The 19,197-nt window shown below is 38.4% G+C and overlaps 1 protein-coding gene across 6 annotated transcripts in view; it reads left to right on the forward strand.

Annotated features, from left to right (window-relative positions):
* The window catches only part of PDLIM5 (PDZ and LIM domain 5), a 131,338-nt gene that overhangs the window by 56,851 nt on the left and 55,290 nt on the right, over nucleotides 1-19,197 (forward strand). For all 6 annotated transcript variants that reach the window (XM_033513380.1, XM_019006393.2, XM_019006396.2 and 3 more), the window contains exon 4: nucleotides 18,329-18,371. In XM_033513380.1, coding sequence (XP_033369271.1) covers nucleotides 18,329-18,371 — 43 coding nt within the window. The remainder of the gene's footprint in view (nucleotides 1-18,328; nucleotides 18,372-19,197) is intronic.

The following is a 19,197-nucleotide window of genomic DNA, read 5'->3' on the forward strand; positions in this document are numbered from 1 at the left end:
AAAAACATTTTTTTGTTTCTCTAGTAATATTATCTGCTATAGGCAGCAGCTGATTACAGCGATTTTAAAATGCTATATTACTTGCAAAATGTTTTCCATTATTGATCTTACTATATCAGGTCGATTTTTATGTGTCAGAGCTGATGTAGTGGTTAAGTATAAGTTTTAAATTTTTAGTTCCATTTCTGTTTTTGCAGCAGACTTGGCTGGGCTTTAATGTTTGATTTCCTAAAACTAGACATTTCCTCTTAAGCAGATAACCTTTATCTGCCTTTTACATAGTCAGATCTGATCTTAATTGTTCTGAGGCTCTGAGGGCTTCAGTAGAAGATACTAAGAAAAATAAAGTATCGTGATGATAAGTCAGGGATGACTATTACCAGCCATTTTTGCTTAGTTTTTTGTGACGTAAAGTTTTGTGTTCTCCCCTCAAATACTCTCTTGTTGTTAAGAGCCCTGTAGGCAAACACCCCTTGTTGCAGTTCTTTTTAGATTTTGTTAATTATGCAGATCTGCTTTCAGCTGTTAAATAATATTTTTGTTTTGGAGTGCACATATCCCAAAGTGAAGTTTCCTACAACAAAATAAAGCTAGAGAAATGTGCACCTGAGTGTTCTGATGAAACACTGCGGAGTTCCACAGCCCAGTAAAATAGACCTATGTTTTTCTTCTTCTAATGCTGCTGTTAGTTCAGTATTAGAAGTGAAATCCAGCTTTGCCTGGTGATTGAATAACAAAGAGCTGTGTATAAATTGGTGTGGTTTTTTTCTTTTATATATCTCCACTGCCTCACATTTTCCGGCGGGGTGTGTTTTGGCCTGACACTGAATAGGATGTGTTTCAGTGGATGTGTTCTGGACTGAGCACTCAGCCTGAAAAATAACAAGAGAATTAAAAACCGTAGGGATTTCTTTGTCTGTGTATTGTATCAGTGAACCTGTTAGTCTGGTATCCAGACCCGCTGTGGCTGCTTTCTGATGATGATTCAGTGTGAGGGGGGAGTGAGAACTAAACCATGCCTTGTAACACCTGCATGGTGTGAGAACCTGGGTGCTTACACAAGACATGTGGGTTTGATTACCATAAACACTTGTAACTAATAATTAAACTGGGGTCTTATAGGCGTTGTTTCATGTATCTGTCAACATAACTCTCATCCCAGACAGGCTAACAACATCAAGGTGTTTTTGTTGTATGTAGATGAAAAATATTTTCTCACACTGATTTCCCCCCCCCTCAATTGCACTTTCCTCTAACTTTGGTGCACAGTGTATATCCCCAGTTTTACCTAACCCACAGTGAGCTGCTCAAGCAGAAAGTAAGACAGTTTTCTTTACTTACTTCTGTGCACCCTCTCTGCTTTTGGCAAGGTCTGCACCAGATCTGAGCCTTTGTCATCTTAGTGGTTTGAGACTTGAGACAGGAAGTCTTCAGGATTCATCTGACACTTCAGTTTAGTCACAGATGAATCCTTATTCCCACCAGGGGGGGGAAGAAAAAAAGCCCTTTGTCTTTCCAGTTGCTCATGTGCCACATTCTTTCATTCATGGAGATGCAGCAATTTCTGGCCTTGAAAGGACTTTGGCTCCCTGCTGGGGCAGGGGCGAAGAGGACATGCTTTCCTCCTGACCTCATGGTGCTTCTGGTGGAGTCCCGTGTTGGAACCTCTGCCCAAAAAGTGCTCAGAAAGGAAAGTTTCTCTTCCTTCCTGTGATCAGTAAGGAGGTTTGAGAGACCTTATCTCAACTTCATAAACATTGTGAACTGCCCTTTTAACCCGATGCATTTGTTTGGTGTTTGTGCCACAATCCTCCTCTGTCTTGCACATGACCTGACACCCCTGACTGCTGCTGGAGATGTCAGATCCTTGCTCTCCCCAAGCCCGAGGCAACTAATCAGTACAAGGGAAGTGTTCCTGCCTGTTTCAGGGAGCTCTGAGGAGTGGGAATTGGGATGTTGAGACAAGAGAAGCAGGGAAGCAATTGTCAGTAAGAATATTATGTTTCAAAGAATTAGGAATCTTTGAAGTTAATGACAGCGTAACTTTTAGCAGCAGTGGCACATGTGCAGCACAGAGATGTTAGGGTTGGGTCGTTGCACTGAATGAGATCTCTTCTGCAACGATAAGAGATGACAAAAACTTGCCTTTGCTTCTGGTCCATGGGAATTTCCCAACAAAACAACTAGCAATATATTTATGGAGATGAAATGAAAAAAAATTTTATTGAAATATCTCATGAACACTTTTGGTAATAATTTGTCCACTTAAAAATCTGGGCATTTTTCCTTGCTTGCTTAAATTCTCAAAAGGGAACTGATAGATAAAGTGAGGGACTTGTGACCACTTGAACCAGAACTGAACCTGGATTAATTTTTATTTTTATTTTTTTACTTAGTGACATCTACTTGTCTTATAAATAGAATAAATTATTCTTGTTCTTGCATACTTTCTCAATTTAGGCTTAATTGCACTTGATGCTAACAGTGTTTGGTCCCTACTTTGTAAAACATTGGATCTTTAAGCTTTAGCTTTTTTCCCAGCATTTCTGTGGCTGCTTTAGCTGAGCAAAGTTTGTCTGTTAACATGAAATCTGCAAATCATTTCAATATCTCTTATATTTAAATTTACAACAGATTTATATCCTCTCATATTTTGGAATCTTTGATATTCTTCTTAATGCTTTAAACTTCTAAGTTTATGATGTCTGCCGAGTATTTTCTCCCACGGTTTTGGCAAGCCTCAATTTCCTCACATTTCTAACTCTTGCCAGGATACAATTTGAATATAACTTGGAAAAGCCCAACAAAACAAACAACAAAACCCCATGAAAATTTGATGTTTTTGTGTGGGTGTGGCTGAGGACAAAATCTTGCAAAATAAAATAAATGTGCTGTGTGAGAGCTTATAAGCCATTGTCTGAGAGACAAAAATTTATAGAGAATCTATGTCAGCAGCTAAGGCTGGTTTGAAGCTGATGTATGATGTTAATTTGTTTGGAATAAAGTCTTCACCAAACAGTTCAATGGGTTTTCTGGCTGACAATTGTTTTGGAGGGGTTGCTTCTTTGGCCTAGTCTGTTGTTTCTTTTAACCTGTGACTGCTGCTCTGTAAGAGACCATCTTGGCAAAAGGAAATGGATTATAGCAGTAATGTGAGCTTCGTTTTAGGGGGAAAGGACTATTAACACTCCATGTCTTTTGGAGGGAAAATGACCAAAGCTAGGGTGGTCAATCTTACTGACTGTATAGTGTCCCTTTTAGCTTCTAAGCTTCTATGCAAAAAATGGAATGTAGTATACATTCTTAAAATGTATTACAGAGTTTAGGAAGCCAAAGTTTTAATGAGGACAGTGACTTCAGAGGTAACTAATGCTGCTTGATTGCTAACAGATTATCTTTCCTTTACATACAGAGCCCCTCCACATAAGCAGAGACTGTAAGTCTCAGTGACACATGGAGTCACTAAAATACACGTACTGGGCTAAATATAATGTATAACAGGTTTTGCAAGTACCAAAAAGTGTAATATTTTCCATTCAAGGCCTCTCAAGTACTGAATTTTTTAAGTGTGCCTGCTGTCAATACTGATCTTGGATATGATTGACCCAGAGTTATCTCCTTTCCAAGTCTTGGAAGGAAGGTGATGGCTGGACAAGTCAGTCATTTTCCACAAACTCTTCTTAACTCATAAGTGACTGCTCCATTAACCAGATAATTAAGTGAATGCTGGACTAATGTTTTTGTGTTGCACCTCTTGGAGCTACCAATAAAAAGGAGCAATGTTGAATAACTTAATCATGTAGAGAGTATGGTTATAGAATTTTTGTATCTTTTGCACTTGGCTGAAGGGAGCTGTCCTGGAGAAGAAAACTCCTAGTGCAATTTGAGCAAGTTGGAGCAAGGGCAGATTGAAGTTTCCCTTGTGGCAGGGCTGCTAGACTCAGGTGCACAATACTGTGAACAGGACCTTACATGGAACTTGGGACAAAATCAAGTTTCAGCACAACTCAGGTAAACAACACTGTCATTGAAAAACAACAACAACTAAGAAAAAAAGAAAAATCAATATTCAGTTACCATATAGAGGGTATTTTGGCAGGAAATGGAACTTGGGAGAAGGGAATTGGATGTCTCATCTAAGTGGCACTACCTAGCCACTTCTGTGAAAAGCTGTTAGGCTAGGTTTTATTTAGGATCCAGATAAATTTCAGAATATCTTATGTCAATTAATAAAGTCAGTGAGTCAATTTATTTCTTCATTTTAGTCAGAAAGAAATGCTTCTTACTTACATCAGCCACTAAAGTTAGCTATTTTTGTGATACACCGTGTAGTTGTTGCTTACAAATCCTATGGTACACAACACATAGAGGTGAGTGGAAGTAGCATGCCATGTAGAAATTAGCACTGTATCAATTCAGTGTTATTGTTGATAATTTTAAAGCTGGGGAGTGATGTGGGGAGAAGGTTGGGGGAAATCATGAACTGGTTCAGTGGTTTAATCTGGTAGATTTATCTTGGTAGGAAGGATGGATTAATAATTTACACATCTGGGTTTTTTTTTTATACTAGAATGGACAAATGTATTTTTATATAAAACATGGTTATAAAGTTTTGAATTCCTCTTGATGTGGAGGGAAAAAAGGTTCTTTGTTTAATGAGGAGGACTTAATCTGCTATAAAAGATAATGGAGCTTGAGGCATTTATTAGCCTTCCTGGAGAAACATAATACCTTGCAGGGCTGGACCTGAACTGTTTCTGCTATCAACAAGTCATTAGCAGACCAAGCACGTTGTTGATCAAGAACTGATTAAGGGACACTGTGAAACTATTCCTTCTGCTTGCCTTTTCTTTCTTTAAAGAAGAGAGATTAGAAAGATTGTAAATTGTTTGTGGCTTTTTCTGAGGATGTACTCTTAAGTCAAATTTTTATTTTAAAATGACACCTTTCATTTTGATCATTATTTTGATCATTATAGTTTTCTTGGGTGAGGTGGGTTTCTTTTTTGCCTCCCATACATTACCACTAGAGAATGACTCTTAATAATAGCTGCACACTGTGGGTGAGGTCAAAAGGAAGTATGAGGGCGAGCTGGAGTATTTCAAACATTAGATATTTACTCTTGACTACCCTCTTCATTGTATAATTCTCCCCAATGATTCTATTCATGAAAAATGTGAAGATTTCATCCGATTCTTCTCATGATGCACCATGTTCCTGCTGTTTGGTTTTGTATTTTTTTAAACTCCATGGAGAACTTGTCTCATGATTAGTCACTGAATTAAACTACCTCTTGACATTTTCAGCATTTTTTTCCTGCCTATCAGTGTGAGTGGGGTTTGTTTGTTTGTGATTCTTTTGTTTATTTGCTTTAAGTTGCTCTTCCTAATGAGGATCTGTCAGACATAGCTGCTACATGTGTAGGTAGGTAAAAAGGGAAATAAGAGATACCGAGCATGTCATTAAAAGTCTAATGCTATTCCCTGCCTTAGGTCACTGGAGATTGCTAATGGTCAGGCAGGGAGGCAAAAGGGAAAACTGGTAAAAATTGGCCAAAACTGACGAAAGTGGGCAGGACCCAGGTGACCAGGTTTCTGTGGTGGTAGATATGAAAGTCTTTCAATGTGGGATTAGAGCACTCTTGTAGTCAGTCATTTCAAGCTCTCTGTGCTTCTTGGACTGGTTGAGCCTGTAGGAAAGGCTTGGGTAGGCAAGGATCAACCCTGGTGAGAGCTCTCCAAGAAGCAGAAGAAGCAGGCTTTGTGCATGTAGCTGCTGGAGTGAAGATGGCTATGGAAACTAGAGGGTGGTTGGTTTCCAAACCATGGTAACCCAAGCTTTGTGTAAACACACAGAATACTTCTCAGGACTGTGTAGAAATGTTCCTTCATTTTTTCAAACTGCAGAAATCTTAAGTCTTTCACAAGTCAGTGGTTTATTTTTTTCCTTATTTTGTGGATGTTTCCTCTTGAAGATAACAGTTGGGCCAGGAAAAATTATATTGGTTAGAGGTCTGATTAACATAAATGCGTTATTAAGAGATGTCAGTACAGTTGTGCTTTTCATCTTTGTCCAAAGAGATCACTCAAGAAGTGTGCTTTCCATGCCTAAAAATTGTTGTAGGAAGCAGCTGAGACCCATGACTTTTTTCCCATGAAAAATGCCTTCAGGTAGTAGAACATCAAGTTGCACTTCTCCCCATGGCTTGCCAAGACAATATCTTTTAGTAAAACAGCATCCATATAAAAATAATTTGCATGATCAAATTAGCCTCCAACTGTTTATAACTAATATTTTCTGTAGTCAGTGAGCCAATGCTTTCAAAGCTCTTTTGTTTCAGGTAAATAATTAAAATATTCTCCCCCTAACTGCTCTCAAATAGCAGATTTTTTTTGCTAAGATTGAAGGAGTGTGTAGGTTCTTCCATGTGACTGGTGGGCATTTGCCGTTCATGCTCTTAAGTAAAACTCTTCTACCCATTTTTGGTTTAACCTGTGCAACCCATACAATACCTTCTTGAAAGTTCAGGGGCTTGTTAGTTAGCACCGTAAACTGTGATGCCATTGACCTTGCATATTTATTTTAACCTGTGTCTGTAGTTACTTAGTGAAGGACTTAAAGAAACAATCTGAAGTTGGCCACAGTTTATCTTCACTTCTTAAAATAACACAGATACCTCAGTGGCATGTTCTTTGGTGGCATTTGAATTCTATTGGCACACTTTGAAATAGCCAGCTGGGACATCAGAGGCAGACATCAGTTTTGAAGCCTTTCATATACCCTCTAAATGCCAAGCTTTTGAGTAGCAAAATAATGCATTTATATATAGATTAAACACACAGTAATCAGAAGTGCCTTGCAACACCCGTCAGTAATTGTGAACAGCTGCATCAGAGCAATGCAACTGTTAAAACTCGTTCATGCCCCAGGTTACTACATGTATTTGGTCCCAATTACTCGTAGGTATATCTGTGTGCTTTGGGGAGGGATACAGAGAATCATTTGGGATACATTCATTTGCTGAAATTTGCTCTTGATTATATTTTATTAAGAGAGTGCATGATATAAGGAGGTTCATGGACCTGCACAAAAATAATCTAACACCTTTCTTACACAACAAGCAAACATCACTGTAACTGAGTTGTATGGTGTTCATGTGTCTAATATGCTGCAGTGCTGCTGCTTCCCTTCAGACTTGAGCTGGATCTGCAAAGCACACAGTCCTGCTACAGAAGTACCTTATCATAGAATGGCTGGGCTTGGAAAGGATCTTAAAGATCTGGCTCCAAGCCTCCTCCCCTGGGCATGAACACCTCTCATCTACACCAGGTTACTTGGACCCCTATCCAACCTGGACTTGAAGACTTCCAGGGGTGGGGCATCCACAGCTTCTCTGGGAAGTCTGTCCCAGTGTTTCACCACCCGCACAGTAAAGAATTTTTCCTCATATCCAGTCTAAAACTAGTCTCTTTCAGTTTAAGGCCATTACCTTTGTAAACTGTTCCTCACCATTTCTCTAGTAGGGTTCCTTCAGAAAGGTTGCAGTAAGGTCACTCTGGAGCCTTCTCTTCTCCAGGCTGGATTACCCAACTCTCTCAGCCTTTCCTCATAGGAGAGGTGCTCCATCCCTCTGATCATTTTGGTTCCTCAAGACCCAGTCCATCAGGTCCATGTCCTTCCCATGTGCAGGGACCCCAGAGCTGATGCAGCACTGCAGGTGGAGTCCCAGCAGAACAGAGCAGAGGGGCAGCATCCCCTCCCTAGCCCTGCCACCCATGCTATTTTGGATGCAGCCCAGAGCTGGCTTTCTGGGCTGCAGGCATGCGTTGCCGGCTCATGTCCAGCCTTACGTGTGGTAGCAAACCAGTTACAAAATGGAGACCCTCTGCTTTCATCCCGGCGTGCAGCTATAAAAACTATTTGTAGTAACAGCTAATGTTGTTCTGTACCTGTTGCTGAGACATGTTTTGTGAGTGCTGTCACTCATATCAGTGAGTGTTGGAGGACTGGAATATGAAGTTGAAGAAATTATTTCACTGTGATGGAAACCAGCCTTGTCATCATTGTCATCGTGCTGCCTTGTGTCTTGTTTTTCCCTTGGGGTTTTTATTAGTGGAAGTTTTCAGCAGCCTCTGGTTCAGCTCTAGAATATTATGTCCTACAAAGGAGATCAAGAGCAAAGCTGTCAAGGTCTAGAGCTAGGAAATACAAGCAAAGCCTGTGTTGGTGTGGGGAACTTCACTTTGGAAGTCTGATGTGCTTTGCGTGCGCTGTAATTTCCTAAGGAATGCAACAACATAGATCTGGTTTTGACTGCTACTAATTTACAAAGACCCTGATTAAAAGCTTCCTGAGAATTGCATAACTGTACTGTTCATAGTGCTTTGGGACATTGATCTTTTATTTTTGTTTCTTCTCTGTGCTAGTTATGTAAGGATAAGTGTTTTTAGAAAGATCTCAGAAACTCAATAAAACAATGATTCTCTACAAACATTAGGCAAAGCTTTCTTGCTGCTGCTTGAGCATCCAGTGCTAGGGTTAAGTCAAATGTCCATCGAATTCAACAGTTTAGTGAAACTGCCAGAAAGACAGTGAGCTTGAAGAAATTTGACCCAGGTCCAAAAATTTTCTGATCAAAAAGTTTTTAAAGTCCCGTTGGTTTACTTGCCAGAACCTGCAGTAGCCTTGGGATTTGGCAGTTGCTCGACAGTAATGCGTCAGCAGTGGTGCTTCCTGCACTCCTGGCCAAGTCCAGATAAATGGAAAAGCTTGCATTTTGGAAAGTTTAAACATTTCTTAAGATATTGCTCTCCTTGCCTTTGAATTTGAATAGCATGTGAATATATTTGAGAGACGTTTTTGTCCCCTTTTTTCAGAAGATGGGGCAGGGTGGGTGTATTTGGTGTAATCTGGACTGTGGGACATGCTTGATTGGTATTTACTTAAAATCTTCTGAAAATTGACCTAACACTGGGATAAACAGGACCAACATTAAGAATGGGGAAAGAATAATTTTCACTGTTTTCTCTACTATGGGTTCTTTGTGGGTCAAAATCTGATAATGTATAGGTAGCTTACCTTACCTAAAGATGTTCAAGTTCATTTCATCTCATCTCAGTCAACTGTGTAATCTGTGTCCTTTTTTCCTTTATAAATACTCATCTCATTATTTTTGGGTGCCACAAATGATGTTACTTGTCTCTATTTACACTTTTGTTTTCCAAATGCAGACTATGTCCCACACCTGTTGCTTTCCTTTGAAAAACACATCTCTCCAACGTGCATGGTTTATGATGCTAACTTGCAGGCATTCTTTAATTATAAAAGGATATGTGGTGATCTGTCAAGAGACAGTTGTTTCTAAATGGATTAAAAGAAGCTTACGTGGTTTAAATATGGGCTATGCCCTTCATATGCTGAAAATAGTTCAAGTTAGTTTGAACTGGCTACATAGTATATTTAGTACCTATGCAGGTAACTGGTTATTTTCTTAAGCTCAGATAGTTAATTTTGCACCTCTGTGTATGTGGGGTGTAAAGAATAGGAAAAAAAAACCCAGACAAGTAAGTGAACTGATAAGTGTTGTTAGATAAACTGTCCCCAAGCTTCATCCCACAGGAAAAAATGAGACACTTCTTAAATAAAACATGTCCTCTGCCATGCAAGTTCTCAGCTGTTGAGAATCAAAATTTTAGTGTCCTGACTCATCAACTCTTGCCACCTTCCTCTAGTAAACAGTAAAATGAAAATCAATTAATAATTGGCTGTTTGGAAAATAAATGCCTTCCTGAAAGGTAGCGATAACATCATGAAACATAACTGCATAAGAAGGATGTTGTGTTTGGTAATGCTGGGAAAAGCAATCAGGTTTTCAGGTATAAAGTACTTTCTAGAGGTCTGAAAAACAGCTAAATACAAATTGAGTAACAGCATTGTGAGTTAAACTGGGTATGTATCTGTTACACCACCTCGTATAAAAGTAAGCAGTAGCCGCAGAGCTGAGTATCCAAGAGCTGAATTTCACAGCTGCACTGTTTTAAGGGCTTTTTTCCACACAATTATTTTGAATAATTACTGCCTTTGAAAAAATCCAGGATATTGTCAGTAGAAAGTCATGTCTGTGGCACAAAACCCTATGAGGCAATGAAAACACATACTGTGCCTGTCAAATATTACTCACTTACTTTGGCTATGAGGCAAGACGAAAGTAATGTTTGCAGCATTGTGACAGATCTCAACAGGCTTTGTGACCATCAGATGTTTTCCATCAGTGATTAGTTGCCCACAAAAGCAACTTGATTGCTTCATATGCTGTAAGTGTGCTGTGACTCTTATGCCCTAAGTATTTTGATATTTTGAGCTGAGAAGGATGAAAGGTATTTTTTTAAAAAAAAAAAACCTGGATGGTGGGAAAGGAAAACTCCATAGTTAGCTGGATCAGTTGGAGTCAGATGGGATTATTAATTTTTCTCTCTTGCATGGTTGTTGCAAACAGCAGAAGAATTGCAGGACTTTGCTTTATGTACCTTTACTGAATAATTGGTTCCTTAGCAATTTATTGAGTACCGGAATGAACTGTTACAGGTCTCTGCTGCTTACCAATCTTTCTTGCTTAGCTTCTGCACAAAACAAAATAATTTCCAGCTGCAGTTCATACTGTGACAGTTGATCTTTGACTCCACTTTCCCTTGAAGGTGTGGTGAGACCTGTTGGCCAGGTTAACTTGAGGTCTTAATGCAAACAGTTGAAAGAAAAATATAAGGAAACCCTCAAACAGAAGTTGTTAGGTATCTAGAAGTATAATGGACAGCCATGTTGAGACATAAATAGCTTTTCTCAGCATGTTAGACCTGTAATATACGCTGCTAAGCCAGTGACCTTAAATATATAACCATATGAACAATACATGGAAATGATAAAGTGCAAGAAAAGCAAGGGTCTCTAGTGGAAAAGTTAATAGCTTCTAGCAAGTGCGGTCTCATTAAACTGACACATAATTCTGCCAGTAATAATTCTGGCATGTGGTTTATAGTGCTTCAGCTCTGCTGTCCACTGCCAGTGCCACCTGTAGTGGTTTTCCCTAAGGGGATGGCCCATGGGAGCCCCCCAAACACATCTGTTGCAACGAAGGTGTGTTCAGGTATGTGCTGGCTGCAGAGCCCCTGTGGTGAAAAGGCCCCTGACAGCCTTTGTGGCACTTTGCCAGTCAGGTCCTGTGCTCGTGCACCTCGAGGATGAATATTCATCCCTTTCTGCTGGGGTAATGTGGGAGGGAGGCGAGAGGTGTCTGAGAGGGAAAGAAAATTGGCTGGTTTGCTGGTGGGTCCCACTGAGAAATTAAAAGCTTAATGTTATTCCTGACCTTAGTGGGAAATAACTGAATCCATGGTGTGTCCTACTAAAACCAACACAAATTTATCCTTTTAAATAGATTTATTGTCATGTTTCTTTATTGGTGGCTACTGCCACCAATAAAGAAAGTCCCTGGCTTTTCTGGAGCAGTCCCAGGCTCAGTGATTTTCCTGATAGCCGTGCAATTGTGGTAGGCTCTCCACATGTCTGCATATTGTAGTTAGGATGATCACAGCTTGAAACCCCACAGATGGAAATTCAGAAGCTGAATTATTAGGTTGCTCATATTGGTCTTTGTATCACCTGAAGTCAGGAAGAAGCAGGAGGTGGTGGGGCAGCTGGGATTTTGCCAGATTTCAGGACAATACTTTTGGAGTCTGGGTGAATGACACCACTTCCCATGCTGCTGACCTAGTAAGGACAGGGCTCTTATATGCTGTTGCTGCCTGACACCTCAGAAACAGTTTTCATCCCATTTGGTTAAGTACACTTCCACTGTCCTTCTCAGACTTCCTGGAAGTAAGGAATGGGTGAGCTGCTTTGTAGAGGAGAGGTGTGCTTAGCTCCTAGAAGAAGTAAAATATAATGTAATGGCTCTCTAAATTTCTAATTCTTCATTTGAGAAAAAATGCTCATTCCCACACACATGCTTAGGGGAAAAAATTAAAAATACCAAATAAGGACATGTTGGGGATTGGGGAGCTGTTTGTGGTGAATTTCCAGTTAAAATAGATATGACTACACTTTCGAGTTTATTTGGGCTATGTTTTAAACAAAGGAGGTAATTTAAACATTAGTCACCATATTGTGGAAAGCACTGGAAAAAATAATTCAGTGCATAGTTTTGAATCTTTTAAATTATTACTTAGATCTGATGACAGACTGAAGTCAATGTGAAGCAGAGCCTTTTTTTTTAAGGGTTTTGGAGGACTGACTAGATCTGCGAGTTATTTAGACCTGTGCTTTTCTTTAAGAAGTCTGTTTTTTAAAAGGTATTGCTGTATTAAAATTACTATCTAATAAGCACTGATAAAGAAAATCAAATGTATAAATTATAGGTTATTAGAAGACCAGATAGAAGTGTTTCATCTTGTCACTTGCCTTTAGCTGTTATGTCAACACTATTACTTAGCAAGATAGCTTTAGGAAGGCTTAAAGTAAAGAAAAAAAATAGTTATAGGAAGGCATAATGGATAAAATTCATCTGTCATTTAGACATGCTGAGCTACCACTTGTATCTAGGCTGCTTTATGACTTTTCTAGGACAGCTGGCAGCAATCTGCCGTACAGGATTGTAAGGTGTTGGCCATACTTGGGACTGGGGATGCTTTACCTGAACAGGCTTTAATCAGGGCAGTCACGGGCAGGTGGGTACAAATGTCCACCTAGTCCAGAGCTAACCATGTTCCCAAGAGGGGAACTCCAGGTTGCTAAAACTTCTTCTTTCATTGAAGCAAAAATCATGTTTTTAAAAGCCTGTGACAGAAGGTAAGTGAGATAAATTCTGTGGTATTTTTTCCTTAGCTTTCTGCTTGGTTTTTGGTTTTGCTGTAATAGAATAAAATATTATCTGCCTGCACTTAAATTCTCTTTACAAATGTATTGGTAGGGTTGCCACAGACCACAGGAATGAGAATATGAGGAGTTGTCGTCTTTGGGAGGTCTTAAAAACAACTAATCCCTTGTGGGTAGGAATACCAAAGCAGAGGGTAGCTTTTTCTTTCCTAAAATATCAGCACTGTTTATTTTAACACATAATGGTGAAATCACAAACCTTTTTTAAATTTAAGAGTAGAGAACTAAATTTGATTTGGCCAACTATCAAGCAGCCAGTAAAGCAAGAACATAGTTTTTCTTTCTTTTACCTGACCTAGTGCTTCATTGTACCCTGGTGTGCTGGCGGAGGAACACTATGAGGATATGAAGATATTTTGTAATGTGTAGCAAATGAAAAAGGCTGCACACACTTTCTATTAATTTACCCCCTTTTAAACTTACTGAAGTTGTAGCATCTGTTGAGAGTGACTCACAAACTAGCTCTGTTCTAGTGCCCAACCACCCTCTGGGTGCAGCAGCACTGACATTTCCGTTGTTTGATTGTAATTAACACTATTTGTCATAATTTGGTATGTTCAACTAAATGTAAGCTAGCATAATAAACTAGAACAAAGGAAATGACTGGTGAAATAAAATGTTGACAGCCATCTCTTAGCAACCACAATGACCTGAGTACAGATTTGAAAACATTGCAGTTTCTTAAGGCAAACAAAAAGAGAAATCTCTGGGTTTTTGCAGTGACTGCAACAAATTACAGTTTTCATTGAGTTGTACTTAATGACGATTTTTCTACCTCTGCTTTTCCTTGTGCTGGGCTGTGGAAAAGTTTGCAGTCTTGAGGCCACAGATGCTTGCCCTGGCAAGATTGCTGAAGTGCTGATGTACCAAGTGATGTTGCCTGGGGCAGTGTCTGCTTCTACAAAACTGTGGGAAACACAGTTGTATGTTTTTGTATTAATGTATGCAAGGAAACCATTTCTGAAGGTGTAAAGTTGCAACAAGAAGCGAGCTTTACAATGTTCATTCTTCTATTTTTGTGAGCCAGAGCAAAATTGGTAACAAGTGAAGTATGTCTGTGATGGAGAAGGGGCTTGTGTTTAAGGGAAAAAAAAAAATAAAAATATTTGGATTGTTCTTTTTTCTGTGCTTTAAATTATGTCTACATTTGTTTTTATTCAGATAACCCCTAGTGAAAGTCATGGTTTGTATATACAGTTAAATGCTTTCTGCTTGTCATCTTTGTTCCGTGAGTTAGCTAATTTACAGAAAGCAAATTTATTTAGCTTTCTCCCCTGCCAATTGACTGCTATCTAGAAGTAAAATGAAGCTAACTAACAGAACTGCAGACTACGATGCAAGACCATGAAAAATTCAGGTTTTCGGAAGGAAGATCTGACCAGTGGCTTTTCAGGGATATAGCATCTGCTGCCAAAACTTGTCTCCTGATGATTCACCAGCTAGGAAAAAGGAGTTAGTTTTGAAAATTGGAAGGGCAGGATGCAAGACAGGAAAAGAATCCTTCCTCTTTTCCATCCTTCTGTTAGAAAGGTTCAGTTCAGAACAACAAATAAAGTTCAAAGGAAGTTTTCCATCTTTGACTTCATTTGATGGACTTGGCCTTGGTACCCCGGGACAGGATTATGGTTGGGTTTGATCTTAAAGACCTCTTTCAACCTAGGTGATTCTATTACTCACTGAAGGTGTTGCACTTTCTTGTATTTCTCACAAGAGTTTGAACAATCCTTCTGGTTACAGAAACACGAGAACAACAAGCACAGCAGCTATGTTAACACCAGTTGTGTGTTCCCCTTGTTTATAGAAGGGCTCGTATAAGCGGTTGCCTTCTTGTGACTTCCCCATTGAGTTTTTCATCTGCTTTTTAAGTTATGGGTGCATTACAGTCCCTTGACTAAGGGGGTTTAAAAGGATGGGGGATGATGGGGCTTTAAGTGGATTTCAGAGGAGACAGCTCTGACATGTCCTTTGGATTCTAGGTTCAATCAAGATTTACAGGTTTAGTGGCTGAGGGTTTGCTTCCATGTTGATTATTGAGATAACAGTGTTGCCATTGATGATCAGTCCTTGGAGGTGGTGTATCAAATTGTATTCACTGCAGAAGCCTGAGGAACTATAGTTTTAGCTTTAATAATGTGGTTTTCCACTTACTAGTAACTATAGAAGGGTTGTATCAAATTGTTTGTGTCTCTCCTTTTTTTTTTTGTTTCCATAACCGGGTGACATACTTAGAAAGTGAATGAATAATAGGGGAATTTAAAGAATGAATAGTTTTTGCTGGGCCTACTGCTTACAGTGAAGAGTGGACTAATTCATTTTCCTAATAAGGCTGCTCTGGAAGTTGGAATGTTTTGAATTGCATTAAATGTCATGAAAGTATTCATCAGAGTGGATTTTCTTGTGGTATGTTTAGACAGCAAATTTGATCATGTTTGGTCAAAATGAGTTGTTTACACAAGCTAAATATATAGCTGCTTTCCCCCCCACCCAGTAGAAAAGAAATGACTTTGATATAGAAGCTGTGCAAAAAAATTGTGCACTTTTTTTTTCAGTAATAGTTTGTCAGTAAGCAATGACTGTAGCTGCTGTTTTTGTTGTTCATAATAATTCTTATGAAGTTTAATACAGTAACCGTTTGCCAAGGTCTTTTGTGTGAGTTGTTTATAATAAGCCTAAATACTGAGCTCTTAAGTTTTTGCTTTGTTTGTATGTTATTGAAAGTATTGCATAAACTAATATGCTGAACTGCGAGTTTTAAATCATTCAGGAAATACCATGCTTCAAGCCATCCTGTTTTTTCTAGTAAGTAGTAACAGGGGGCAAGTGTGTCATCTTATTCTGAAAACCTTTATCATCAGTTATTCATACATTCAATGGGACCAAACCTGCATGAAATCCTAATATGTTTAATTGCTAGGTGGCAAGTGAAGTGCTAACAGCTAAGGAATATGCATGATTCTGCAGTTTAATTACTTTTTGGCTGTGCAGTTCAGTGCTATCTATGAAAATATTGTGGGAAATAGCCCTGAAGGAAGGGTTTTCTTAAATGTCTGTGTTGGATGTGTTTTGCTTCTCAGCTTGAAGTGTGCATTTCCTTTTGTACTGTCTTATCTAACCACCATGCATTTTTCATGTTAGGATCTTGGTGGCTCAGTTTGCTGGGTGAGCATTTTCCTTTTACAACATGGGATAAATCGCAGATTTTTAGTTTGATTATGGTCTGAAGTCAACAAGGCCAAATAAAATTGTTTTAAATATGTCTGGGGCACACAAATGTATGTCCTCGGTTCAAGTATGTTTGTGGGGAAAGTGTTATGTTGTCTGTCTGTTTGAAAGGAACATTGTGAACCTTGTGGTTATCAAGCTTTTTTTCCCACCCTTTTTTTTCTTTTTGTATGATATTTTTTGAAGATGAATTATGAAAAGTATGTCTTTTGGATGTCTGGTAATAGTGGCATGAAATCATTTTTGCTCTGTGCTGTGTTGATGAGTATAGAGGCAATGTCGTCCATTGCAAACTCAAATTTTATTGTTTTGTAAAAACCAAAGAAAAATAAATATGGTCCTTTTATGAGACTTAAACAAAAGTCCAGCATTAGCAAAGTTTTTTTCTTAAGCGTGAAATATGGTCGTTAGCTTGAATAATTAAAGTCTTCTTAATTCTTCCTGTTGGTCCAGCTTAATAGATACATAAAACATTTCAAGTTACTGTATTAAAAATGAACAAGTATACCTAAGATAGAGATGGTCTTAAGAAAGAAAATTTTCCATATGCATTGGCATTTTTTTTCTCCCTTCTTGTTGCTTTTGTTGCTGCAAATTGACAACTCTGCAATTAGGAGTGATTAATGATGCACCCCAGTGCTGTGGAGGGCCAGAGGTCAGGCTTTCATAGTCTGCACACTCTGTGGGAAAGGGGAGAAGGGACCTGTTCCCCAGAGCAGACAAAACCCTCTCTCTGTTGAGAATTGCTGTTGATGTGGACATAATGTGTGTCAGCAGCCATGCACATGCACGAGTAGGGAAGGCCAAGTGCAGAACATCATCTTCTCATGCTATACAATTTTTCCTTTTTTTTTTTTTTTATTTAACCCAACTGCCAGCATGGCATCTGGAATACATATGTATTTCCCTTTTATATAAGGTAGATACTGAACCTGCACCAGGATTCCTGTTGCTGGGATCTAATGAGCCCTGAAGGCCAAATGACTTTGAGGGAAGGAATAAACATTTTGAAAAACATAGTTAAGGCAGATGAAAAAAAGGACAAAATGGAAAATATAAAAAAGAGTTGTTAAAGGGAACAAGTGTGCCTAATTCAACTGTAGCTGTCCATGTTTTTCTGGTAAAAACTGAAAAGCTGGTTTATACAGTAGAAGTGGTTTTAAAACTGTAGCCTCTGTTAGCTGATTTCCAGTTAAATGAACCTTTTTGTCTCCCTAGCAAGTTGTCTTTTGGAAATGATAATCAGCTGCAGTTTTTCAAAACAGTATTCAGAGGATGTGTTGGAATTATGACACATGTGTCAAAAAGCTAATTTTCTACTAGAACAGCATGAAAACGCAATGTTTGCAAACAAAATGTTACTGTATCAGACTTTTTGCTGGGTTTTTATTTTGTTTTATTTTTTTTTAAGTGTGCGTCTGTATTTTTGCATATAAGTATATGGCAATCTGAAAAAAACCCCGAGTGAGTGAAATGCTTTTTACCTGTAACACATTGCCATTTCAATTTAGATATAACAAAAGCTGTCAATTCTTTATCTATGTAATCCTTTTCATTGCCATACTTCCTTACCTTTCCACTACCACTTTCCTTTCCACAGCAGTTTCAATGTGCCCATTGTTCGGAAGAAATTTTTTGCCATCTACTATAGAATTCCAGTGACATTAGCCTTATTTTTTGAAAACCAAATACTGTGTAAAAAGTTCCTGTATTATTTAACTTGCCAAGTTCTTTGAGAGGATTTGTGTTATTCTAAAAAGAAGTGTTCTGTTTTAGGCCTGTATATCGGCTATGCAATATTTAAAATATAAATAGTGTTAGATTGATAAATTGACCAGAGCTGAGGAGTTATGTGACAGTTTATGAAAGAATGAAAAACAGAAAGCAGATTGGAGTTGAAGTCTCTGAACTGATGATATAGAATTATGGATTTGTAAATCTAATAGTACTTAATGCTAGATGCTAGATTTTCTAACATTGTATCTGGACAAATGAATTCAGTTCAGTTTGGCCTTTTCCTTGTATTAACAACAGTGTTGTAGATTTAACTTGAGTACTTCTTGTTTTCTATAGAGGAAACAAAACCAAGTGTTTTATATACCTATGGGTGGATGTGGGGAGTAGAACAGGGAAATGCTTAAACATTAAAGAGTTTCATGTTTATGTTTTTCTTTTCCAGAGTGTCTTCTATACAAAAACCTGATCATTTTCATGTGACAAAGGTATGTTCATCATCAGAACCAAGAAATGTAGCATGTGGCACTAACCAATATCCATCTATCAAACCCTGTTGTTGATAAGCACTTTGAGTGTAACATGCTTGTTTTCCATGTGCTACATTAGGAATATTGCAGCACTTGGATCTTTGATTACATTTTTCCCATCCTAAAAAAGAATGGTGAGACATGGAAATTATTATCATAAAGAAAAAAAAAAAAGTGAATAAATGTTATTCTCCAGCTCTTGGAACTTTTTTTTTCTTAAGATATTGCTGGTGTTTTCCCTCTATACCTAGGCAAGAAACAGAATTTGGTAGAATTTTTTCAGCAATGATTTCTAAAATTTTTTTGTGCTGATTTGTTTACTTTAATAGACACTGAAATCTTTCCTGGTATTTGAGAGAAGCTTATCCAAATATTACAATTTCAGAGAAAAAATCCCCTCACTTTCCTTTAAGCCCTGGAGAATTATTAGTTCTTGAGTTCTTCTAATGATTTATTCTATGCCACAGTTTCAAAATCCCCTTTCTGATAAAAAAGCTGTTTGCGAACTTGAATATACTTATAAATAGCCTGTACTTGAAAAGCCTTTCCAGTGGACATAATTAATGTGTAGTATATTGCTGTTCTGCTGACCATGACCTTTAAAGGACCCAGTTTGGGAGCCACAATGTTAAAATATAGTTCCCAGCACAAAAACCCAACCAAACAAAAAAGAGATTTCAGATATTATCTGACATGGGTATGTGGAGACATTGGGGAGCATCAGTGTGCTCTCATTCTTCTCCTAAAGCTCTTAGCAGCAGATCAGTGTGTGAACACATGCACA

Source organism: Parus major, chromosome 4 (assembly GCF_001522545.3).
Source record: "Parus major isolate Abel chromosome 4, Parus_major1.1, whole genome shotgun sequence".
NCBI classification, from domain to species: Eukaryota; Metazoa; Chordata; class Aves; order Passeriformes; family Paridae; genus Parus; species Parus major.